At 40.9% G+C, this 26,368-nt stretch overlaps 1 protein-coding gene across 4 annotated transcripts in view; it reads left to right on the forward strand.

The window, feature by feature from the left end:
- The window catches only part of CAPZB (capping actin protein of muscle Z-line subunit beta), a 70,066-nt gene that overhangs the window by 39,910 nt on the left and 3,788 nt on the right, over positions 1–26,368 (forward strand). For all 4 annotated transcript variants that reach the window (XM_049815717.1, XM_049815727.1, XM_049815736.1 and 1 more), the window contains 4 exons: positions 3,099–3,212; positions 16,461–16,602; positions 17,128–17,244; positions 25,204–25,269. In XM_049815717.1, the coding sequence (XP_049671674.1) occupies positions 3,099–3,212; positions 16,461–16,602; positions 17,128–17,244; positions 25,204–25,269 (439 nt within the window). The remainder of the gene's footprint in view (positions 1–3,098; positions 3,213–16,460; positions 16,603–17,127; positions 17,245–25,203; positions 25,270–26,368) is intronic.

The raw sequence follows: 26,368 nt of genomic DNA on the forward strand, positions 1-26,368 counted from the left end.
TCTTTCTGTGAAGATGTTTAAATAGTTACAAGGAAGCAGGAGGACTTACGGTTTTCAAATCACTTCACAATTTTCAGGACTTAAGTAATGGGGTTTCAGAAATGTTATTTCATTTGCTTGTATAGAATAGGCATAAGGTATTAATTGCTGGCATTAAAGAATGCTGTTCTTTAAGGCTTTTGATTGAAGTGTTCTGGATTGAAGTGATTCTTCCTTCTGGAATTGATTGGTCTCAGCTCTGTTTCGTGAAGTAAATTCTTTCCTTCAGCACAAAGCAAAAGCCTTTGAAAACCAAGCAACACTAGCATGTGCATGTGTTAATCCCATTCTGTGCCTGTGTTCAGACGCTGTTATTCATACCTCATAAAATCTGAAGTTGTTACTGGGAAGTGGCTCTTACACTAATTTAATCAATTAAGCCAAAATCTAGGAGGAGTTTACTGTGCTTTTAAAACCTTTTGATATTTCCACAAAGATTTTTTGGAACCACACACTCGATTAGAAGTCCCAAGAAATACTATTCCCTGCCTGCAACATGCTAAATCCCCAATTACTGCACACTTCAAACTAAACACCAGTTTTCTTCTTATTGGAGAGGTTGCTAATTGCATTTCTTTTAATACTAATCCAAGAATTTCAAAGCATTCTGCGGACAACTGAGCTTCATGCAACTTCAGCAGGCAAGGTAGAGCTAGGTAGTCAGACTTTCTCACTGGGAATCAATTTTTATAGGGTTTTTTTGAGTGGCTTTACAATCTGACTGGGAATTAGCTTTGAAAAAAAGCTGCTGCGGGATGTTTGGCCATTCAGGTGATAACTCCACCAGTTTCATGGGGCAGCACACAGGGAAATGAATATCCTAATGCTTAGCCCGTCACAGTTTACTCCTTCCTCATATTTAGATAGACTTGATTTTCTCAGTATCGAACATGGTTCAGACCAGAAGGCAGATTTTTGGAGTCTCTCTTGGATCTTCACAAATAGATAACTTTAAGTTTCTTCATACTACCACACTGGTGCTTGTGGGAGCAGCCTTTCGTGCACATAGTCTCGCAGGCACTTCTGTGAGTGCTCCTGTAATAACAAAGGTTTGTGGAGGATATCAAACAGCCGTGGAATCCACATTGTGAAGGCAGAGCTTTTATTAATTTGTTTTTTTATATAAGACTTCAAGGTCCCTGACTTTGTCCGTACATTTCCACTCTAAGTATGTTTGATTACTCTATTAAATGGAATCCTTATGGGGGATTTGGTGCCAACAACACTGAAACCTGTTAGCTGAAACAGAAAACATTCTTTTTCAGGGAAATTAGAGGACTGACTTTTGAAATTTAAGTGCTTGTCCGTCTGTCTTTCTTCAAATAGCCTCCATTTTAAATGTGTTGTGAATACTCTTCCACATAAAGAAAAAAAAATGGGGTTGTGTTATGAGGGGGTTTTTTAGGTGAAGTTCCTGCTGGCTCCAACTGTAATGGGTTGAAAATGCCACAATCTGCTAGCTAGAAGAATCTGTGTTACTAGGCTTCCCTTAAATCCCATTCATGCAGCCTGCAAAAGACATCTAATGTTTACAATTAAAGTATCTTGACTACAGCTTCTGCATGGGTTCTCTGCTCACGGAGTTCTTTGTGCATGATGGGAGAAGCACAGTGTTCCAAAGTCACAGAAGAGAGTAGAAATTTTTTTGAATCTTCCTTTTAAAATATAGTAGAGAAAGAACAAGTAAGCACATCCTAATGAATGCTGCTGGTAAGGTAGCAGTACACTTCTGCATTGCCTGGCATATGAACCCTGGCCTTGCTTTTGCAGACTTCATGATAGCAAGGTCAATGCTCTTGTCTGCCTGAACTTCTTTGGTGTCATTTGGTTTTGTGTGTAGTTTCTAATGCGTGTAGGTGTGCCATTTGGGAATCCTGCAGATAGCACCGGTGGTGATTTTTGTGCAAATCTTTTCCAGATTTCAGAGAGTTGTTAGGTAGAGGTGCACTACTGTAGCTGTTGACTTGTCTCCAAAACAACTGAGTTTTAAGCAACTGTTTTAAAATGAGAACCACCACCTGAAAAACATTTTTCTGGGTGGAAGTGACATAATGATTTAGCTTTTCCTGGTGTCTCACCTTTTGAGTCAGATGTGGTAGGGAGGAGTGAAGGGCTGTGAATGCACAAAGCCAGAGCGAAGCAGAGCCTGTTCTTTGTGCTTTGCATTAAACAGATGTCAAAACTAGGTGCCTTTCTGAGAAATGAGTAACAAATGGCTACTGAGGAAAAAGCCCTGACGTATGGACTGCATTAAGACCTAGTGTTAGTAGGCTGGAGTATTTTGAAAAGTGAGTAGGTAAAGGGTAGAGGTACCTTTCTTTAAACTAGCAATGATATATGTGGGTTGGTTGTTCACAGGGGAAATGAAAAGGAGAATGCCGGTTTACAGAATGGGAATTATAAAAGTCTCAAGCAGATGGGCAAAGGGTTCCATTAATCTTTTAATACCAACTCTTTCATTAAGAGCACAAAGTCTCTTCCACACCTGCAGAAATCATAGTAAAACCTGCAGCTTTACAAACCCTGTTAAATCCTTCGACCTGTTCAAATGTTTTCCTAATGTTATACTAAAAGTAGAGTTTATTTCAGAGCAAAAGAGTGGAGAATTTGGACCTTAATTGTAGGCAGCAGTGTTTGGCTCAAATACTGTCAGATCCCAAATAAACTACATGATCTGTTTGCATGAAAGTAATTTTAAATACCCAATGCGCAACAGCAGAGGCCTCATTTTTTTTAATATTTAAGAGGGAACAGATTCAAACCCAAGCATAATTATTTATATAGTAGAAACCTGAAGAGGGGCGGTGTTCCCCAGGTACACTGTAAACTTTGAGGAGTCAGTGTCCCCTTTTTGTCGGTGTTTCAAATGGCTGTTGAGGGTGAAATTCTTACAGATAGATGGCTCTTGGTACCTTTTGGGTTTTTAGGGTTGGTTTGTTTGTTTGTTTGTTTTCTTGGAAGTTCAGCATCTGTGGATCAGGTCAGACCCACCGATCTCAAACCTTTCAGAGTTTGTCTCTATTGTTTAACTGTCTCTATTTTTCTTGTCTCTTTGGCAGATCACCATGGAGTAACAAATATGATCCTCCCCTGGAAGACGGTGCCATGCCATCTGCTCGCCTGCGCAAGCTGGAGGTGGAAGCCAACAATGCCTTTGACCAGTACAGAGACTTGTATGTCAGTTCTACCGTACAGAGCCCTCTGCTTTCTTTGTTTCCTTCAGCAGGCATGCAATACACACAATGAGTCTAAAATGTGGTCACTAGCTGCCTCTGAGAGTGGCATACCAATGTATAGCAGAGGAAGAAGGGTAGGCAGCTGCTGATCTGCTGTTGAGAAGTGTATCTGCTGTGGTTTCACGATACGAAAGCATGATCGAATTTGTCAGCTGATGCTAAAGGCAGATGCTGAGGGGCTTTCCTGCCTTCTCTTCCCCCTTTAACAGATTAATGGCATCTTTGTCCTGAAATGACCTGTGTTCTCTTTGATCTTGACTAAGTTCAGTCTTAAACCACCTGCTTTTTCCATTCCCTCAAGACTGTACTCTCTCAAAATATCTATCTATATATATAGCAGCAACTTTCACATCTTCCAGTAAAATGACAGGCGCTAGTATACTGAAATGCAGCAGTTGTATGGGGATTAATGTACTTCTGCTGCAAGGGCCACTCTCTGATGCTTGTTTTAGGCCTTGTCTGGTTAAAGAGGTGTAAAGCAAAGGAATTAATAGAGCATGTGAAGGATAAATGTAGATTAGGCAGTGTCTTTTTTAAAGCAGCAATAGGAAACTGTCCGGGTGACTTGTCTGTTGAACAATTTATCTAAAAGGTGGGACTGCACTGGTCTTGCATTGCAATCACATCCAAGGTCTTGAGATGTGATCAGGTTTAGGTGTCGTCTTTATAGATTGTGGTCTCCTAAGCAGTGATGGCATGGAAATAGTAATGCTAAATCTAAAAAGCAAGTGTGTGTTGCAAAGGAAAATGAACTTACTGCTTTATCCAGTAATAGGATGCTTTCTTACTGGAGATGCCTAATGACCGTGAAAAAGGTGAACAAACTTCATTGCTTCTTCGTGTTGCCCAAAAATGGAGATAAAACACGTCCTCAGATGTAGTTCATCATGTGTCACTGTACTGTTACAAAGCTAACAAAAGCAGGTTAAAGGTACTTTTCTTCCTAGATTTTCTTCTCATTTTAAGATGTGACTTGATGTAAATGTAGCCTGTCCAAATTGTAATCTTCACACTTTTGTTACAGGTATCAAATTTTTACTTATTTTCATGTATTATTTTTGTAGATATCCAACTTCTCTTGTAAGTAACAGTTGTTATTGGTATCTGAACTTACTGAAAGAAAGGAATTTTGCATGTGCAGCAAAGAGAGGTTTGCAGTTACTCCCCAGGTGCAGAACAGACCAGGACCAATAGGATTTTAAATAAACTAAGATGAAAATGAGTAGGTTTATGGAACCAAAGTTGTCTTTTTAAATCCCTCTCTGATCAGATGACCGTGAAGTCTCGGCTGGATACAATAACGTCTTTAAAGAGGTTTCATTTGCTGGTAGGAAAGCGTGGTACAGGTTACTATCAGCTGTAGGTGAATCTGCTGAACCCTGTTCGAGGTGTGGTACAGCAGGAGTCTTAATATATTGTATGGAAGTAAAAGGCAAGCTTGTATCAAATTTCATGTTTCAGTTTGTCAGTCCAAGTTTTACAGGCAATACAGATTGTACAGAGGGGATATGGGGGGATTTCTCACAAAGACTTCATTCTCGTGTCATCAGCCGAAATGACAGAGGCATTATGGCTTGCAGTGTAGTCAGACTAGGTAAGCGCATCTGTCAGCACAGTATGCTTTGATGCATGTTATGATCTCAAAAATGTGTCAGAAAAAGAGACGGATGGCTTACGTTTTGCTGAATGGTGTAAAAATTGTGGCATTTTTGGAAAGAATTTGCAAAGTTAGGGAAACTTAACCTGACCATTTGAAAGGTTCCTCATGCTTGAAATTGGAAGTGATTTGTACTTTACCTACAACAGAGATTTGGATAGAAACATGCTTTTGTTTTAGTAGTTGGAGTCTGCAGTTTTCTTAATAAGACAATTGGATTTTGTATTTTGACAGCAGAAGCTTAATTTTTGATTGGAGATCGGAGAGGGGGAAAAATGAGGTGGGGGTAACAAGTGCCAGCTTTTCTCACTGCTGCTTGCTGGTCTTGCCAACTTATCAGGTTGGGAATGACTGTAACAATTACCCTCATTAACAGCTGCTGAAGCCATGTGGGAGTCTGAAGTGTGGGGAAGGTTGTAGTGGGAACAAGATGGCAATTGCAGTGATGTAATTTCCCTGGTCTGCTAGAGCTGGAAACTAATACTGCGTAGCCACTGTAAAGCCAGAAGTAGGTCTGAGCCATGTAATGTTGATTAAAGGTGTCACTGGCCTTCTGGTTTGGCAGCTTGCAGTGCTGGGAGAGGAGTACCCGATGCATTGGTTCCAGGACAAAGTTATCAGTGTCGTTTCAAATTCTAGAGCCAGTTGACAACAGAGGTTTTTCCAGCATTGTGAAATATTTCAGGCTCATTTGAAAGTGTCGATGAATTAAAAAAATATAAGAAGCGTGCTGGCAGTCTTCAGTACTGTATCTTTAGTGGAAATTATGTTTTCTGTTATATGGGAAGATTTATAACAGGTCCACCTTCCAGTAACGGTGTTCATTTTGTAGGCAGTGTGCAAAAAAACTTCCTTGAATTGACCTGCAGAGATTTTCCTTGTCTCTGTTCATTCTGATGGGGTTGTCTGTCCAAACAGACTGATCATAGGTGACACCGAGCTAATTGATACTTCAAATGACAAACTCTTCCTTAAAAAAGCGAGTTTTAGTGCAGTGGCTGTTGCACTGTTAGACTTTCAGCTTGCATTGCAGATTAAGAGGATGAAAATGATGCTGAGAGAGAAGCCTCGGATCTGACACATGAGGTTCTCATACAGCAGTCCCTTAAGAGACTGTTCTGTCCCTCTTTCTACAGGGGAGAGAATGTTTTTGAACTACACCTCTAACCACAGCTATGCTGTGTTTTATGGTAGAGAGGTAACAGTTAATACAAAAATAATCTTATGTAAGCAGTCATTCACAGAGAACACCGGGCCCCATGTGCTTGAATTTCCTGGGCTGTTAGACATGTTATTCCTATAATGAGGGTTTCTGCTAGTTTTTTCAAAGCAGTTTGTGGCTTTGTTTCCAGCCTTGCTGGGCTAAACTGCTGGATCTTGTGCTTGCAGTCATTTAGCCAGTACGGCCTGCCCATTGCAGAAGGATGTTGTGTATCTTAATCCCTTGTAAGCACTTGTCTCCGAGATGTTGCTGTGCATGGTGCTTGCTTCAGTCCCCAGCTTTAAAATATATCTTATACTGGTCATTCCAGCGTGGAGTGGAAGAGGAAGGTCTTTCCTTTCTATAGAAAAATAAGTACTGTTGAGAATCTGTCCTGTTCCTACTCTGCTCTCAGCATGTGATGCAAGCTTCCTCTGGATTATCTCCAATTTCACCTTTACACACACTAAGTGCTAATATCTCACAGAGTTCATCTCGGGCGTCTCCCAAGACTTCAGTTAGTTTCAGTTTTTCCTTGTGTCAGTCCCGTTTGGCCCACACACCATTCCTTTTTAGATTTGTGTTTTAATCAGGTGTGGTAAGTATCCACCTACATTTAGTGAGTCATTGGCATCTATTTGCCATTTCCCAAGGGATTGGCACCTGCTAGCGTGGGTGTTTTGAGGGAAACAGCTTGTTACGCATTTATTAACAATTTGTGTGAAATAACGCATTCAGATTTGCTCGCTGGTGAGTAGTCTTGAAATTTTAGTTTTGTCCTCAAAATCTTATTGGTCAGCACACTGAGTGACTGTAGTCTGAAAACAAGTTCGGAGAAATCTTGTAATATTGCGTGGAGTTGTTTCAAATCATGAAAGCTTGAGAAGAACAACTTTGCTGAATCTTCAGTGCCTCTCAACCAGTGCTGAATTGTTCCCTGGACATGTCTGTTTTAATGCAAACTACCTTTAAGTATTTCTAGAGTTGCCCACCTTTTATTTCTGGAGGCATGTTCATGTCTCTTTAGGTTAAAGAGGAATTATACTAGGTTTTAACTCCCTCTCTATATTATGTATGTTAAACAACAAGCGTATTTCTTGGTTATTGGTTTTACCAAAATGCATGTCACTTTCCCAAAAAACAACTGTTTAATTTTGATCTCCTGCTGCCAGGTTTAACTCAGACACTGCCTGAAGCTAATGCCCTGGTATGTTTTTGTTCAGTAGGTTATTACTCCCAGATGGAAGTCTAATATCTTACACCATTCGGTTAGAGCCTTGGCTCTCCACTTCCAATATTGTGAAGATAATTTCTTCAAACACATGGTTGTAATTTATTGCCCTTTGCTTGACGTGTGTGTGCGATTGATTGAAATCAAAGCATAATGAGGACCAGGGCATCTGGTTAAATCTATCTATTTTAGATTCTGTGTTCCGTTGTTTTGGGTTGGAGATAATCAGTGCTTTAATTAAGTCATCTAATCGCTCTTTGTTGTCTGGAAGAAATAATTTCTGAAGTGATTAAATAGACCTCCCTGGGGAAGGATGCTGCTGATCTGAATATTTCTACAAATAAGATGAGTTTTGGCAACTTTGGACCAGTTTAGTAAGCTGACATACATTTAGAAAGCTATTCCTTTGTTTCTTGGTTTAAGTTGGATTTAGTGGTGCTTTCGATTTTTAACGGCTTTAAAAAAAAAAAAAAAGAAAAAGATAAAACACTCATCTTAATCATTCTGCTCCTGAAAATGTTCTTATTGATTAAGGTTTTGAGTTCCCTCAACAGAGTAAGCAATGAAGCCTTTTGAACTTCTGCCTCTATCTGTGTCTTGATGTTGATCCATTTTCAATTTATTATATTAGAGCTCTGGACAAGGAATTTGGTAGGAGCTGAAGGAGGTCTGGGAGAGGATTGACCTCTAAAATATCTTCATTGTGTGTAATCCCTTTATTATTGAATTTTGGATTGGAATCCAATCCAAAATAGAGTTAGTAGGCATGTGCCTTCAGGAATATGTAGATTCAGGAGCCTTTTGCTAGAGAACTTGAAGGGGCTGCTGGTCAGGTCCAGTAGTGAAGTCCCAGTGACAGGGCTGACTTTGTTTTGTTTTGTTTTTAATTAGTGTGTTTAATCTCACTGAACAGCCTTGATTTGCTGAACCTCAGGGATGTCTCATTTTGACTGTGTGGCTTGTTGCCATTGAACTATGTGCTATCGTCTCTACTACCATGTTCAAATGCCCTGTAAGCTGCTGGATAGCTTTCCCCTTTTTAGCTGTTTTTAGGTTTTTTTCTTAGTTTATTTTGGATTGTGTGCTTGAACCGCCTCTGATACTAGCCTTCGTCCGCTTGACAAGAAAAAATGGCAAACCTCTATTAGTGCTGTCCTTAGACTTTAACTCTTTCGGAGTGCTGCTATAGTTTGTCATCTAATTTCTCCTTCCCTGCCTTTGTATGTCCCTTTACGTGGTCTGATAGACCATGAGATCATCTGAGTGGAGTTCATTCCTTGCCAATTTTGAAAAGACTTTGCTCTTCTCACAAGGTTTGTAGCAATTGCTGTATTTATGTTTGACAAAACTTGATTTATTTTTTGCATAGAACAGCGCCGATTCCACCAAGTAAATAAAAGGAGAGCACCAGATGTAAGAGGCGTAATTAATGTTTTTGGTTTTAGTACAGCTTGCCAGTGCTCGTGCCTGTAGGTGTGCATGGGGGAGCAGTTGCTGAGCTTCAATTCCTGCAGCCTGCAGTGCAACTTTCAACTCACAAAGTGATTAGGCAGCTGTGAGCTCTTTATATAAGCGTTCTGTCTGTGTTTAGATGTAAACCTAGTTTGCCTAAACTAAAAACCCTTGGAAAGCTTTGAAGTGACTTTATTGCCATTAGCTCACTGTTCCTCATTAATGGTTACTAGCCCTTTGTGATGGCTTTCTCTTGGGCATGATAGTTACTGTGGTTTTCACAGCAAGGGCTCTGCAGATTGAATCCAGATGCATTTGTTATGCATCCTAGCACTAAGGAAACCTGACTTTCCATCTCATTGCTGGCTAGGGTTTTGCACAATAGGGTGTGACATCAGGATTATGTCATCTGTGAGATTCTTGCCTCCGGGTTAGACTGATAAGTACAAGATGAAGTCTCGTAAGACAGACCTAAACTGCCAAGATGCTTGCTGCTTTAATGTTTGTGTGCTTTTGAAATTACAACCATGATGTTTTCCCAAGGAAATTGTTTAGATGTAAGAGTAAACAGAGCAGTGTTGGGGTCCCTTCCTTAACTTGCCCACGGGCAGCTCAAAACTCATAACAGAATCAATATTGAAGTTGTTGATATGTATTACGCAGATTAGAGCAAATTTAGAAGAAGAGAGGAAAAAATTAAGCATGCTGTCATGCTGTGAAAACTAAAGTAGTTGCTTTTCATCTGGTTTTTTTTTTTTTTTTTTTTTCCTTTGGGTGCTTCATTTTGGAGCAGCTCTGTACAGATTACATTCTTCTCTTCTGAATCTGAGATATTTGATGGAGGAGGAGTTTTTCCCTTGGGTTCCCACGGTTCTCTGTGATTACATAAAATCTGAACACTGGAGAGGGAAAGCTTGTATTAGGAGGTCAGCACTGATGATGCAGCACTATCCTCAAACACCACTCCGAGGGTTTTAAATCCCTAGTAAGCAGTTACTTACATGCTTTCAAAAATGGAAAGAGACTAGATTTTAAAATGTCAGTTTATTATGATCTGGAATTTTTGAACTGATAATCTCTAACAATACATGGCTGTGCTCGCACTTAGAGAAATTTACCTCATGGTCTTGCAAATGTACGGTGTTTTAACGATGGAAAATTGAAGCAACTTAACAAATAATAGCCATCTCGTAGCATATCTGATAAATGCCTATTTGAAGAAAGAAGTACGTCACATGAAATCTGTAGTCTGTGCAGACTTTGGCAAACTTAATACATGACATAGAAGACTTCTGCTGCTGTCTTTCCCCCTCCTACCCATATTTGAATTATAGCTGGCAGAGTCTAAAATGTGTCAGACTGTCGGTGGATGAAGCAGTGGGCTGTCTCTGCAGAGCATGCTGGTCAAACGGATGGGTACGGGTGAAAGATTTGTAAGCAGTCGGCACTTCCTGGTAGTTAATGAACCGGTTATGCGTTTGGACATGTTACAAAGTGACCCATTGTCTTGCTTATTAGGTGGTTAATGGAACTGTTTCCAGGTGACTTCTCAAAAGGGATTTGGTCATTAGTTTCCATCTGCCAAGAGCAATTGGATGGTAAGGAAAAAGTGAGCAATATAGGGTTTTTTTTAATAATGAAAGGTACTAGAAAGCACAGAATGGGAGGTTCTGGGAGATTTTGAGCCTTCAGGATCCCATTGTTTGGATAGTGTTTTTCTTCCTTGCAGAGTTCTTGCACTGCACAACTCTGCTTAGCAGTTTGAGTCATCCCACCATGCTCCAGATGTGTGCTTTTAAGTACAACTGGCATTGAAGTTACACGTACCTAACTAGATTGGTATGTTTGCTCGAGGGATTTTTGCACCTGTGTATGCTGGAAAGAATTTCTGTAAAATACCTGTACAGAGTCCACAAGCATACTTCGGGCTGTGTTCATAAAGTGTGGTGAAAAACAGCTGGTCTGAATACACAAACATTGTACCTTCTTCATTTTAAGTATTTAGGTAACATTCTGAAAGTGTTATACAGTTGCACTCCTGGGACCAATGGAGGAGGGAGAGAGGAATTGTAAATCATCTGTACTCATGCCAGTGGGAGAAGTGTTACATCCTGGTTAGTTCCTGGTACCAACCTGTCCTTTTTAATAAAGAACAGGCTCATGAGCCTCATTACTAGAAAATGGGATGGAGGACACGGTGAACAAAATTATTTAGTCACAACTCTGATCTCTTGATGTTGTCCTGAAGACTTCCCCCCCGCCCTTATTTGAGCTTTGAGATTGCAGGTGATTTGAATGAACACCTCAGCAGTGTTTTGGGTTTGGTGGAGGGTGGGTTGCTGAAACTTGCCACTTCCTTCATATTTCTGTTGCAATTCATGTGCTAGTTTGAAATGACAGGGTGCAGGCCTAGGGGAAGGACTCGTTGAAAATTGTGCCAAGTCACCTGCCATTACAGTCATCTGTTTTAATAATGGTTGAAACGTCTGCTTCCTCACCTAGTGTTTTAGGTAATGTTTTGGGGTTGCTGTTAGATGCTAGCTTCTCACATTGTGACTTCTGTCATTGTCATTCTTGAAAAAAACATTTGTAGCTGAATGCTCAATATTTTCCTTTGGGGTAGGTTTTTTAAATGACAGGTTTCTTGGAAGTCTGTTGATCTAAATAGATGGAGACATTTCCCTTTCTATGCTGAACTTCTGAAGCTGGAAGAAAGAGCTATGCAACCTTTGGCGGGGGGGGGGGGGCGGGGGGAGGGAGAAAATACATTTTGCTGCTTTAAACGAGCCAGTTTGAAACACTGTGCAAATCTTTTGAAGGTTTGCATAGCCCGTCTGAGGTTCCAGGTATTGGTACTTTGGCATCAGGGATTTGTGGCTTAGTTCCGTGAGAGCCATAAGCCAGAGACACTGGGTGGGTTTTTGTCTCTGGCTCTCAGTTACTTACTGGAAAATACACAAGTGTTTTTATGGATGAGTGATTTGGTTCTGAAGCGTAATTGAAAGTCATAGCTTGTTTTTATTGCTGTGTGGTGGAAACTCATTTTCTCAGTATAGGGTCCAGTATTCATTTGCAAAGCTTGTGAGAAGTGGACTGCTATCGGGAAAGTTACAGTGCCTTTTCTGATCTCTCCTTTAGTGGTAAAATGAAGTGATTAATCTGTCCTCCTTTCCTGAGGTCTAGGCTGGAAGCTGGGGGATTTCCTCCCCTATCACATCTTTCTGATGTTACGGCTTTGTTCTGGCCACAGTCTCTCTATTTCATGGATACAGCTCGAGTTCCTTCAGTTTCCATCCTGTGTCTCCACCCGCTTAAACTTCAAACACTTCATAAAGCTTTGGATCACTCTTAGCTTAAATATTTTCTTTTATTCTTGCATTTGTAAAGTAGGTCAGTCTTAAGTGTGACATTTTTTGTATAAAACAGCTTTTTCCAGGAGTTCTGTGGTTGATGAGTAACGGATATAAAACTTAAGTGTTTGATCATGACATTAAAACTAGAATTGATTTTGAGTGAAATGCCATTCTGAATTTTGTAAAGAGAATGAATGATTATGTTGGGCCTTATGCCTTTTAGTCACCTTCCTGGGCAACTTTATAAAAAGCGATTTCACCAGAGATGGAAGAACACTGGCTGTCCTTGGAGAAGACAAAAGGTATCATTTGACAGCATTTGGGTTGTTAAGAAAGGGACATGACAACCATAAGACTATGTTTTTTCATCATTTTATAACAAACTTCTGTCTGTATGTAAACCCAGAGTACATCCTGGAGAGATCTGTGTCCCTAAGCAGAAGAGGAGCAATCGCTTTGCTTTGAAAATGGTTTATCCTTTAGGGATGTTTCTAAAGTACTCCACTACGAATTGGAGTTTTCTTCCTACATCAGACCTCTTGTACGTTTCAAAAGCATCTGCTGATTTTTGTGCTGGACCTCAGATGCTTTGGGAGAGGACTCAAGGTTCTAAAGAGGACATTGCCTTTTACGATTGCTGTTGTGTGTACCATAATGTACTGTGAGCAGGGGTATCCAGAACGGGTGATCAAAGAAGATTGTTTGATCTGGGAGCTACATAGTGCTTTCGAAGTGTTTTGTTGCAACTGCTGCATGTAACTTTGATGGGCCTGTGCTCTGCTTTGCCCATCCATTTCTTTAACAGAGAAGATACCAGCCTATGCCTTCCAGAAACCTTTTCCAAGCTGGTTACCTCTCCTGCCTGAATTTTAATAAGTGCTACTTTTTAATCTGTGGTGAAGGGATTTCTTGGAGGTAGTCCAGCCTTCTTACAGCAAATCCAAGTTCATGAATGTAGATTTAAATTCCGACCAATCTGTCTGTCATCCAGTTTTCTATTATATAGCAGCCAATGAACCTGTCACACTTCTTTATTTTTCTTGAAGAAAAACAGGTTTCAAGGAATGTGCCCCTCTCCAAATACAACTTTCCTGGGTTTAGATAGTCTTCGGAAATCCTACTTCAGTGCATTTTAGTTGCTGTGTGAGGAAAAGTAAAATCTAATGTAGTAATCGATGATATATATTTTTCTCCCCATGAAGGAGGAGTGAATTTTTGAAGTGATTATATATTGCTGAAGCACAGGGGAGGCTTTGGCTAATATATATCCTGGCGTGCCTTGGATTCATAATGGTTCAATCGCTGGCATTGTTGTTTGAGTTTCAAGATACGGGATCTGGCTATGGCAAAGCAACTTTATTGAAATAGCATGTTGGTATTTAAAACAATATTAATACTATATTTGATTCATTAAATATACAAAGGCAAGTTAAAGCGTTTCCATGTGTGCACTGTTAGTTCTGGCGGGAGGTTCTTCAGATGGTTTTATGTGGTTTCAGACAACATTTTAGCACATTCTTAAAATACCCACAAAAGCCTTTATGTAAAATCTCATAAAGGTGAACCACATAAAAATTATTTTTTTCCTGTTTCATGTCATTAGGATCAAAGTACAGTAGGTAAGAATAAATTTCCAAAATCCTTGTTTCGGTCCCTCTCTTAATTAATGTTTCATGCTCATAGCAAGCTCATAAAGTGGGTAATGGGGAAACTGTCTGTACACACTGTAATATTCTCCTTGGCTGCCAGTTCATTTTGAGTCAATTCACTTATTCTATATGTGAATATTTTTTTTTTAAGCAAACTTGGTCTGGAAATGGACAATAGCTTCTGCTCTCTGGCCTTTGATTCACGCTGCCCTTTTGTCAAAGGAAGGGTCAGTTAGATTGGAACTGAGGTTTGCTGCGGGACTGAAATTCCCATTAACTGCATTAGCCAAAATCCATTTGTGAATTCCCTAGGGGATATAAAAAGGGTGTTTGTTGGTGTGTTAGGTTTAAATTGCCTGCTGGAAGTCTGGCTTTAGCGTGCCTGTGGAGCAAAGGGCTTTCCTTTTTTAATGGTGTATTATCAGTGGGTTGACAAATGTCATAGGACAGTGCTGTGTATGTTGGTTACTTAAATGCCCACACTAAGCTTGGTGATGAGTAGCAGTAGTCACCCATTAAAAATAAAATGATGTGGTGAGTTAATATGAAGTCATGTACCCCTCCTGGGGTCAGCATTGGTTTTGATACAGACTTGGATGCATGCAATTAAAAAGAATTTGGGCTCTTTTGATGACTCTGCCTTCTTGAAACAACGTACTGGACTGATCTGTAAGTGCAGAGAACATGTTGGAAAATTACCTATGTTATATGCATTAACTTCCCAATTATCTTTTCTCCTGACTTGCAGAAAGGATGGGTTAGTGTTTTTGAATCTACAATACTTCAAGCTAATACATAAAGTCCAAAATGCACAGTAAATCAAATCTGAAGTGCCACTAACAACTGTCAGGCTCATGTTTAGAAAGGAGGGGAGCATGAAGGTGGGAGGGTTCAACAAGTTTTTCATGTCGGTGATGAGTGATACTTTCCTTTCTTGCAGAAGAGGAGAAACATGCAGTCACTTGCAGATCTAAGTGATCATCTCGCTCACGACAGTAAGAGGCAGGAACATACAACGGTTTAATCTGCGTGACACACTCTCAGCTTAGCTGCTGGGAACTGTCAATCATAGTAGCTCCTCATGTGTCTTTGGATGATGAGCTTTTGCTCTCCTCCAGACAATGAATTCTCAGGTGTTTTGTCTGCTTTATCTATGTACTTCTAGACCAGTAGTATGTGCTCAGAGCAGAAATGTCTGACTACTGAAGTTTTGTGCTATTGATCTTCTAGCTCAGCTGAAGTTGCCTCTCCTCCTTTCCTTAGCTCTTTGCAGGAGATGGTGATTGCAGCACGAGTTCATCACCGAGTTCTAAGAGTATAGAACAGCAAAAAAGAAACTGATAATGATAACACTAATAAAATGACAACAGTAGTAATAAAAGGATTGGAATGTACAAATGACGCGCAGGGCAATTACTCACCGCCCACTGACCAACACCCAGCCAGTCCCCGAGCGGCGATTCCCCGTCCCCACTTCCCAGTTCCTAAACTAGATGTGACGTCCCATGGTATGGAATACCCCGTTGGCCAGTTTGGGTCAGGTACCCTGGCTGTGTCCTGTGCCAACTTCTTGTGCCCCTCCAGCTTTCTCGCTGGCTGGGCATGAGAAGCTGAAAAATCCCTGACTTTAGTCTAAACACTACTTAGCAACAACTGAAAACATCAGTGTTATCAACATTCTTCGCATACTGAACTCAAAACATAGCACTGTACCAGCTACCAGGAAGACAGCTAACTCTATCCCAGCTGAAACCAGGACACTTGAGAATGGAAACAGTTGGTAAAATGCTGTGGGTTACAGTTTTGGTTTTCTAGAAGCCAAAATTGCTTCTTTTGCATCTTTCTTCCTACAGTGTTGCATTGTTTACTATTATTTTAAAGTGCGTCTTCCATCTGGCACATAAGGAGCCTAGCACTAGTGTTATAAAGGAGTAGTGGGGTTCTGCAGATGTTGTTGCTTTGTTAGTTTTCCAAGAGTGTTATTTTGCTACCAGAAACCTGAGATTTTGGTAGTCTAGCTTACTTTCTGTTGTATACCGTATCTGAAGCTGGACTAGTACGTAAACCTCAACAGCATCCCTTCATTTCTAAGAAGCTTGGTTTCAGTTCAACTCTATTTGCAATAAATCACTAAGTCAGCTTCACACAAACTTTTGAGACAGCAGCATAAAGCTACTTGCTTGCTCCCTTTTGTCTTAATTAGCGGACTTTGTTGTTAAGAACTTCCAGACTTTCCCAATAGTGACAGAAAATGAGGGGGGAGGGGGAAGAACAAACTGTAAAATAAAGCCTTAAGTGTTGGCCTACTTTGTAGCTTATGCTTTTACCAGCTGTTATAGGTAATTGGAATCAGAGGAATTGTTTGCTCAGGTACTGCAGAAATCTGTAACTAGCTCCGTTTCTCACTATGCTTTTATTCTCCTTTAGAGAAATGTACAGTTTTTTGTAATTAAAGTCTCTGTATTGTAAAATGATTGAAACTGCTGTGTTTCTAGGTATATAACTGGTGAAGAGTGTGCCGTCTTAAAAGAAAAACCTTTACTAGGATATAGAGATTCTGCTTATTTAAGATGATTATTGATATCTGACTCTGGCTTGGATCCTGCTTACTTTTAACGTGCTTGTTGGATTGTGTCCTGCAGGTATTTTGAAGGTGGAGTCTCCTCTGTCTACCTCTGGGATTTGGATCATGGTTTTGCTGGGGTGATCCTCATTAAGAAAGCTGGAGATGGATCAAAGAAGATTAAGGGATGCTGGGATTCCATCCACGTGGTGGAGGTTCAGGTACAGCCTCTGGGGCAGCTGATATACCTAAGTGAAAACAAACCCCAGTTAATTCCAGACAATTAACGAGCACAGGTGTTCCACTGAACAATGCAATATTGTGTTAGGGGCTGTAAACTTCTTTCCCCTGTTAATTTTTGAAAATTCCCTGAAGCAATTTGGATAGAGATAAGTCAGGGCTGTAATCAAAAAGAATCCCAGAAGAATTGAAAGTATGTTACTTTCTGTGCATATGATCCTGAGATTAGGGGGTTTTTTTACATAAAGGTCTACAGATAAATATCACTAATTAGGTAATAAAAACAAGGTAATAGGAGGTGAAATTGCTCCAGCTAGATTTGCTTTGGAAAATTAGGGGAATGTGCACGCTTACAGTTGTTTTTAAGAAACAGACTGTGCTATGTGAGTGGAGTTATACATGTCTGTCCTGTTGCTTGTGGGGTCTTCTAGGCCAGCCCCCTCTTAGTTTTTGGAGGGATTTTAACCTTTTGTCTCTATCCCTTTTTGTTATCCTTCCACTTACAGGAGAAATCCAGTGGTCGTACTGCTCATTACAAGCTGACCTCCACAGTGATGCTGTGGCTGCAGACTAATAAAACTGGTTCTGGTACCATGAACCTTGGAGGGAGCCTTACCAGACAGGTATGTCTGTATATTGGCACGAGCGTATGCTGCAGACCCAAGGCATGCCTTTCCTTATTTATATACCCAGTAGCCCCAGTCAGGCACAAAAAGTTGATTTTGTGAGGTGTTGTATAAACATCTATTCTCCTGCTGCGTATGCAGCCCAGTGAAACAGTTAATGCATAAGTATGTAATTACCAGGAAGCCCCTTGAACTTTGCTTGATGGCAGTATAGCTTTCAACTGAAAATATAAAACATTCAGTAGGAGTTTAGACTTGCTTATAAGTCTTAGCTTGTCTTTTGGTATTGCTAAATTTTTATACTTCCGTATGTGTTACCCAGGCAGATATTTTTATCCTGTCAGATTTGCCCACTTTGTTACTGGAAGATTCCAATAGGATTATAAAAATACAAGATGACCTCTTTTGTTATGTCTCTCTCTTAAAAGCCAGCTAGGCCACTGTGAATGAACCTGTATTTTGCATGGACTATAGGATTCTTCTGTTCTTGAAGACGTCAGTTATCTTTTAGTATCCTTCTTTAATATTTTTCTCCTGCAGTACCCCAGACGCTGATTTAAAAAAAATCTCCAAGGAAAAAAACCCTTAATCTCTTCTAAACATTTGGGGGGTTTGTGCCAGTGTTAATTACTTTGACTTCCTCTTGAGAGAGCCTTTTTTCGCAAGGAAGGTGCCAGACTGAGGGCTGTTGGCTCTCTTAGTCTCTGACAGGCAGGATCTGCTGGACTTGACTTCACTGGGTGAAGATGCTTCTGCCCCAGCCACCTGCTAAAGATTGCCATCTCCCTACCTCATGCTGCTGATGAATTGCGGTTGCTTAAGATCTGGACTGTGGAAATCAGTGACTCGAGCAGAGTAATAAACTCTGGAGGACAGGAGGCATATTGTATGGTCATGAGTGACTAGAGAGATTGGCAGTAGCTAAAACTCCTTCATGAGACTTCCCAGGGCAGACTGTTGCTTTCAATACAAAGGACAATGCAGAGTCTGTTAAACAGTTCATGTTTTTGTACAGGTTTGAGCCAGGTGAAGGAAAGAAGGATCTGCGATTGCAGAGAGGAATTGAAATTGTGTTAATATTGCAGTTGCAGAAGCTTGCCCTAGACCTAGGTGATTTTTCTTCCACATTGTTGATTTACAGAAGAAGCTGATGGAAAAGCTTGGGGGGGAGGAGGGAAGGCATCTGGAGACAGTTTTGAGCGTTGCATACTCTTTTAAAATGTTTGTGGTAATTACACCCGAGTTATGGTGACCCGGACAAATATTTAATCACAGGCCTTCCTAATACTTTAAATCATAGCTGTGAAGTGGAGGCCAAGGGCTTGACTCTGGCTGTGGCCTTATGGTGCGTGAGAGCTGTGCCAAGGAAAACAAGAGTCTGTTGAGAATGGGTGTCCTCAGTACACCTTGGCCTGAACTCCTAGGCCTTGTTTAGTTTGACTTTCACTCTCTAAGCTTTAGTGGGGAGATTCATGCTTCTGTCATCATTTTAACAGCAGATCATTTAATTCATATGTGATGCATTAAAGCAGGGGCCTGCTTCCAATGTAAGTAACCATAAAAAAGCCACTGGGGTAATGATGCGCTGCTGCTGCACAAACAATGGAAACTCGAGTTTTAGAATTTAGCTTTGGGCTGGAGATTTTCTGTTTGCAGATGCCATAGCAGGCTTAATGGGACAGGCTTCATCAGAATCCACGGCAGAAAATGAAAATCTTCATGCTGCCTTGAGGTATGCTATGTGAGGAGGAGCTGTTTGTCTTGAGCCATTTATTTAGCTGTGGCTGGACTAAACTCCTGAGTGCAAGGCTTTTACTTTGCTGTAAATCCAGTTTGCCACATCACCTAAGGACAGCAGGTTTTATTTTTACTTTTTGGTAGGCTTTTTGTACAGTCTGCAGCAAACTAGGCACCGAAAGTAAGTTTTAGTTATCTCTTGAATGGTATGTTACAGTTTTACCTTGACGATACCAGTAAGCTGATGTCCTAACCATAATTTTGAAATAATTTTGTCCATGGTAAATTGTACATGGTTTTGGTCAACTCAACATTTGAGCTACTTGACCACCTTTGATCCTAAAATGTGAATAGCAGATGTCCTTGTGTTTCAGTGGAAGCTTTTGAAGTGTTCACAAGCTTTGTAATATCCTGGCTTATAAACTGATGGCAGAGAGAACGTTTCAATGCTTTGAAAGGGAAGTCTGTTGAGAGCCATTACTTTGAAACCAGTTTCGCCTCATAGCTGCAAATCAGTTATTTTTCGAGTGATGACTGGAATGATTAACTTGGTGGCCAGGAGCAGGCGCAAAGGAACGGCTAATGTAATGCCTCCTAATTCACCACCTCTGGCAGCAACGAAGAGCTGGGCATGTCTTGCATTGAAATGCTATGGGGAGCATTTTCAACTTCATATGGAAACACTTGCTCAGTAATTCCCCTTTCTAATGTCTGCAGATTATGCTCGGTGCAAGTAACCAAGCAGTCCTATTTGTTCTGCTGTGAATGGACGACGTGGTAACGTGGTAGAGCTGAACTTGGATCTAGAAGTAAGAGTCTAGAAATAGCTGTTCTCTGCTGTCATTTCCTATTGGTGAAATATTGTTACCCTGCATCAGACACAAACATGGGGTTTTTTGCTGCCTTTGTCAAGACTACTTGGAAAAACTTGTCTTTGCGTTTCTTGAATATCCCCAGACTCTTGTTACTACAGGGCTTCCACTTAGGCTATTCCTAAACATTGCACTGAATTTCTAAGAATAATTTTTTTCCTCTCTCTCCCCAAGACACCATATTTTTGAGTATTCTTACACCTGGCTTGGGGCCATGTGATGTTACGTTCTGGGTAGATACTACTTAAAGGTCATGTCCCTAGCCTATGTCTACTTTAGTGTCATACTGAAAATGGACATATCTCTTCCAGTTCATTGAACTACTACTTTTCATTGGTTTTCCCAATGCAGCTTTTCATGTGCTACAATAGGAGTTGTCTCTGTTTTATAAGGGGAAAGTAATTGTACAAGCATTGTATACTTGTAAGGGGACAGAATAAGGAAAGGGAGGGAGAGACATGGTAGATGGAGGACTCAGCATGTTTTGGGAAGTTGAAAACCTCTTTTGTGTAGCTTTAATTTATGAGAACTTCAGGCTTCTGCTTTGTCAGTTGGAGGTTTCTTTTATAGAGCTGGAGTTACAGACTAATTGAAATAAAATGTCCTCTGATGTGTTCTGAATGGAGTTTCGGATTTTGGTTTTGTTTACAACATAGGATTTCAGATTCTGTCCTGATCCAATAGAAATGTGTGTGTGTATATACACACACAGGTATACAACACAAAAACATAGGTATTGTGCTATATATTTTTTTACATAATTTGTGTATATGCATAATGGATTTATATATGTGCACATATGAACTTTTATCTTGAGAGGATGAGAAGTTCTTAGCCGGCTCCATGCATGTGGGATCCATAGATCATAATTTCGGTTTGAAAACTTAGGGAGAATTAAAGCTTAAGTGACATCTTCACATTGGACACTTCATTAGATCATTGCTGAAGCAGTCCTTTTTCTATGGAAGAACTCTTGCCTTTTTGCCTAGTGAAGGTTTTGTTCTAATCTTTAGCAATATGTGTTGTCATATATAAATACCGACACAGTGTACGTAGCCATCTCTGTTTTGACTCAAGAGGACATTATAGAAGAACTTTTTGGTAGAACTGGAAGGAGAAAGCTGAGGGGTTTTTTTTTCTCTTTTTTTCCCTTGCTATTGTCCTCCCCCAAGAGGCATGCAATGTCAGATAGAGAACTTCTAATTTTACAGTTGCTTAAACAAAGGTGCTCTTCCAGACAAACTGTTCTGGAGACGAGCCTGGATACAACTCAAGAGAGCTCAGCGTTGAAGCACCATGGGCCAGGATGGAGGAAGTAACTCCAAGCTCACATCTGACACTGGCAGGCTTCAGTCAATACAAGGACTGGGGCTGGAATTTGGATAGGGAAGGAGTGATCAGCGTGTTATATGCCGTCTGCCTTGCTGAGAGGCCGCAGATTGAAGTGCTGTATGTCTGAGAGGAAAGGACAGGACATGCTACCTCCAATTTACAACAAAGGGAGCAAAGCTTGCAGGGAAATGAAAAATGCCAGCAGCTTTTCAATTATCTTGCATGTTCTCCAATGACTGCAGGTAACTCCCACCCCCCTCCTGATTCAAGCCAGATGCCTGGCAGATGATTTTTCTCTCTGACAGATGTTAGGGTCCCGTCCTCTTTGTGTACGTTGGAATTACTTGTGTCGTTTGCCATGGCACTCTATTGCTTTGGCTGAATTTTGAGGTTTCATTAGGCTGCACTTTATTTAAGGTAAGAGCAGCTGTATGATCCTGTTTCATTTTATGCAAAGTAGATGTAGCCTTCCCGTTTTCTGGCAAATAGTCAAAACTGCACTTTGTTGGACAGATTTCTGGAGCCCCCTCCTTAAAAGCAAGACTAACAGGTGCCTTTCTGAGATCTCATTGCGCACAAAGAACCTGTGTGTGTTTCCTAAGCCAGGATGAACATTGTGAGGAAGTGCAAGTTTGCTGAGAAAGAAGTTGGCTCAAAACCTATAGTTTATTTACATACGGAGGTGTGGGAAGAGGGGGATATAAAGTTGTAGGGGAAGTGAAGCCTGGGATTTCAGATTCAATGCACATCTGTACTGCTTTATTTTCATACTTGAAATATTCTCTAGCGAAGGTGGAACATTTTGCAGAGCTGGATGAAGGCTGGTCTGTTGCAAACTAAGCATTCCCTGCATTCAGGAAGATGTGCCCTGTGATATATTACTGCTCAATAAAACACCAGCAGAGACATTCTGCCATTTATCATAATAGGTAAATCCTCCAAGGCTTGTGCTCTGCAATTAGGAGAGTCATATGTTTTCATCAAGTTGAGCTTTCATGTAAAGGCCTATCCCACCGACTTCCAGATGTTGTAGCATTAAGTGGGGCGTTGGGGGGTGTTTTTTCCACCAGAGGGAGCGGTTGTCCAGTTTCCTGGAGGCACTGTCTCTTTAATTGCTAACGGAGCAGTATTTTGGGGTGCAGAGGATAGCAGAGATGTACTGAATGGTAATTGTCTGGGAAATTATTTCTCCTTCGCATGAACCGATGGATTTTACAGTGGTTCAGTTATGTAATAGCTGGTTTAGAAAAAGAAGAGTTGAGCACGTATGGGCTAGTGGCATAGAGAGCTGATGCAGCATCCCCAGATTTGCTCGTGGTTTTGAATATACAGTTTGGTAAAGTATATGGGATATCTTTGGTTACACCGGTTAGAGTGAAAATACATGAAGGCCTTGAAAGGATGAGGCAGGTTCTCAGCTGATTTCTACAAAGCTGCAAGCTCTGTAGAGCTCACAACCCTCATTTATCTCGTTACAGTTTGAAATAAGTGCTGGAGAGAGAGGCCAAATTTTGTCTCGGTGATATCCAAATAATTCCACATATTTTCCACCTGGAGACTTCAGTCTGCCCACTGCCTGTGGCTTGGAAGCCTTTGGCTTGCATTGGTCTGTTTGTGTTTCATTAAAGAGATTTTCACGTCGCTCCGTGGCCAGAGCAGCTGTGGATGTTGTTGTCAGTTCTTCAGAGCAAAACGGTGGATGAGTTTCTTATCTTTCTAGTATTTTTGGATGCTTTCATGATGAACCAAAGTATTTATCCAGCTTAAATTTCTCTCTTCGTATTAACTCTTCCTCCAAATATTGTTTACAGAAAGCCCAAACAGCTGCTATATTCCATGCAGGAAACATCCGAAGTGACCAGCCAGCCATTGAGAGCTTAATATACCCAGAAGAGTGAGTTTCCCTCTGAGTCAGACTTGCAGCAGATGGCTGGGGAAATGAGGCAAGGAAGCCAAGCAGTGTATCTCTCGAACGGGAGAGGAGCGACTGAGCCATGTAGATTGTACTTGGCTCTTTCTGGAGCGTTAGGTTTTTGGCTGAGCTCAACAGCAGATGGGGAGTGACAGTGGGAAGATGAGCTGCTTGTTAACATCAACTTACAGAATGGAATTTCCCCTCGAAGCAAATTAACCCCTTTATTTAAGCAGCTATAGGCTTTCTGCTTAGGTCCGTGCGGTAACAGCCACCGGAAGGAACCTTTAAAAATCCCAGCAACTCTGCTGTTTGTGTAACATGGCTGCTTACTGACTCTGAACTCCATTAAAACAGCCTCTTGTAACATCTGGGCTTCTATAGCATATAAAAATGTTTTCCTTCTGGCAGCAGTTTTTATGGAGATGTAATAATATACGTTTTGCAAAAAAATAATTCTGTTTTCAGATTCTGCTTCTTACCAATGAGCTCGGCCTGTCCAGGTGTGGAGGAGATGCGGCGGGGAGCCTGTGGAAGTAAATGACCCACTGCCAACTCCCCGGCTGCCCCAGATTTGGTCAATTTGCTGATAGTTCCCAAACTCACCGTAACATGTATATGTGTGTTTGCATAGTTCAGATTTGTATTCTCCCTCTACTGCAACTGGATCTGTTCTCCAGGCAGCATGTCTCCATTACATGTAAACAATCTGACTGCAATCTAAAGGAAAAATTAAATGTCCTTGTTCTCTTTCTCCCCCTCTTCTAGGTTATCTTTTGCCTTCAGGGTTCCAACTAAATTACATGCTTCCCCAAGCCTGTTAGAGACTTGGCTTATTAGAAGAAACCTGTAGCTGGCCCAGATTTTTAAACTCTACCCTGAGGGAGGGATATGAACAGATGGATAAGAGAATTCAGTGGGATTAGTAAAACCCTTTGAAGACCGTTCTTCCCACTACATTTTTCTCCCGGTTTTGTTTTCATGCCATCTCAGCACATCTTGTATCAGTTGAGGTTCCTGGGACTGATGTTCATTGTTCAACAGCTTGTCTGTGTCTAGCCAGAATTTTCATCTCAAGAACTGGGGAAGATGGTCTTTTCCCTAGCACCGATCATGGATGGCCAGCCATGGCCTCTGGATGAACATTATATGGGGCAAAGTCAGATGAAATAAAGCAAGTAGTGCATTCTGCAGTACTGGCTCCCACTTCTTTATCTTCGTGATGAAAAATCTCACCTAGTTCAGGTACCTGTCTCCTGTTCAGATACTACACTAAGTGCGTAGTATCATTATACACTTAAGTTGATCCAGCTCTGAATTTGTACTGCAAAAGGCAGTCTGCTTCCTTCCCCCGACACTTACTGCTTTGTACCTCCTTTCCCTTAATAGGTAAATGTTAGTTCAGCTTTTTGGTCTAAAAAAAACCCCAAAAACCAAAAAACTACAAATTGTCCAATTTCTCTTTCTGTAATATTGCACTAGTTTAAATTGTCACCAGTCTTGCAGGTAGCTGCGATTTTTGTATTTTCTTCACCTTCCCTCTCTACTGGAAGGTAAATAATGCCTAAGGTGTCTTTTGCCAGGAGATCCTGAGAATGGAGAATGTGTCCCACGTGTGGTCGGAAGTAGTGTTTGAGATGAAGATTAAAAGAAACAGCTGTTTCTGCAGGGATAGTTCACAGCTGTTAAACTGACAGCACCATCCTTGTGTGCATCTCATCAACAACGACCTTGTTTTCATATCCATACGCTGTGCTACTGTGCTTCTTGTCGCGTTACATGTTTGCTATCGTAGATCTCCTGCAGCCCCTTAGTAGGTAGGGAATGACAATTTTGTAGTGCCTGTCTACACCAGGGATCTACAGCAGGGTTTTATTTTGATTCATGGTTTTTATTATACCACGTTTCTGTTATCAACATGCGAGCCTTTCTCTAGTTCTGGGAATTTCTCTGTAGGTTACTAGTCTGTTTGCACATTGAAAGAATAGTTAGTTTAGGATTTTGAGACCCACTTCTTCCATCCCCTCTCTTGACAAGGAGAGGTGTCATGCATCTGCCGTCAGAACTGCGTGTTATCAATAGACCTGTGTTTTTCCTTTCTAGATGGAGAAAGATGAGACTGTGAGTGACTCCTCTCCACACATAGCCAATATCGGACGCTTGGTAGAGGTGAGTGCTGTGAAGCCACCGCAGCCTTAGCCTGCTGCAGGCTCCCTTAGCCATGTTTGGTCCTGTGCCTAAGAAGGTTGTTGCTTTTGTCTTTACGAACAAGTTATTTATCCATATTGTATCAAGTCTAATCATGTGAGTGCTGCTCAGCGTTTGATGGCTCAGTACTCCTAGTATGACTTCCAACTGTTTGTAGATACAAAGACGCTACTCTGCACTTTGTCTCCTGCTCATTACAGCAATAACCTTCCTGTAAAATAAGTGTTCCTTTCCTGAGAACTAGTTAACAATTACCTACCCCCGTGTTTGCTTCTACAGTCACTTTTGGGTGGAATTATTTAAAGTCAGGTTGTGTTATACAGAACTGTCCCTTTAACTGAAAGTTCAGTGTGTATCAAGTCCTTATTAAATCCACTGGGATTGTTTTTAGCATTTGATTTTATGGCAACTGTCAGTCATGTATGCTCAGCATGATGACCGAAGGATGTGATTGCGTTAGCTGCTCAGAAGGACTTTGGTGCAACACTAGTTTGCTGTTTCATTGCACTGTTGACTTCCTTGATCTTCATAGCCACTTCGGCAAGCAAGGAGGAAATTCTCAACTCATATAGACTGTAATGCATTTTTTTAAAGGAACTGGGAAATAAAAGTAGGGCAGGTACTTCTTTTTTGATCCCTTTTCTAAGTTTTTGGCTCAAGTGAAAGCGACCTAATGAAAAAATACTGCTTATTTACAAGACCTTTCTCAAAGGTGTTTACCGTGCAGTTTTAATGAACGAGTCACCAGCTCAAAAATGCAAAGTAACCCATGAGCACAAACTATTGACCTGTTGGTTATGCTAAATGGCTGACTTGCTGCTTATAGTCCATTCAGTGTCAGGAAATTACAGAGTAAGGTTGGGGTGAAATGCATTTTCCTTTTCTGCAACTGAATGTGAAAAATTGATAGCTGGACAGAAACTGCCCTCTTGTGGTCCAGAAAGACATCTCATAGCCTAGGGTAAGTAACTGGGAGGAGAGGACAGGAGTAGAGCTAAGCCTTTATTTCTTTGGTACGAGCAGAGAGATAGGGTCACGCTGCCTTCTGTGAGAATTTAAA

The sequence above is a fragment of the Accipiter gentilis genome, chromosome 1, assembly GCF_929443795.1.
Source record: "Accipiter gentilis chromosome 1, bAccGen1.1, whole genome shotgun sequence".
Lineage (NCBI taxonomy): Eukaryota > Metazoa > Chordata > Aves > Accipitriformes > Accipitridae > Astur > Astur gentilis.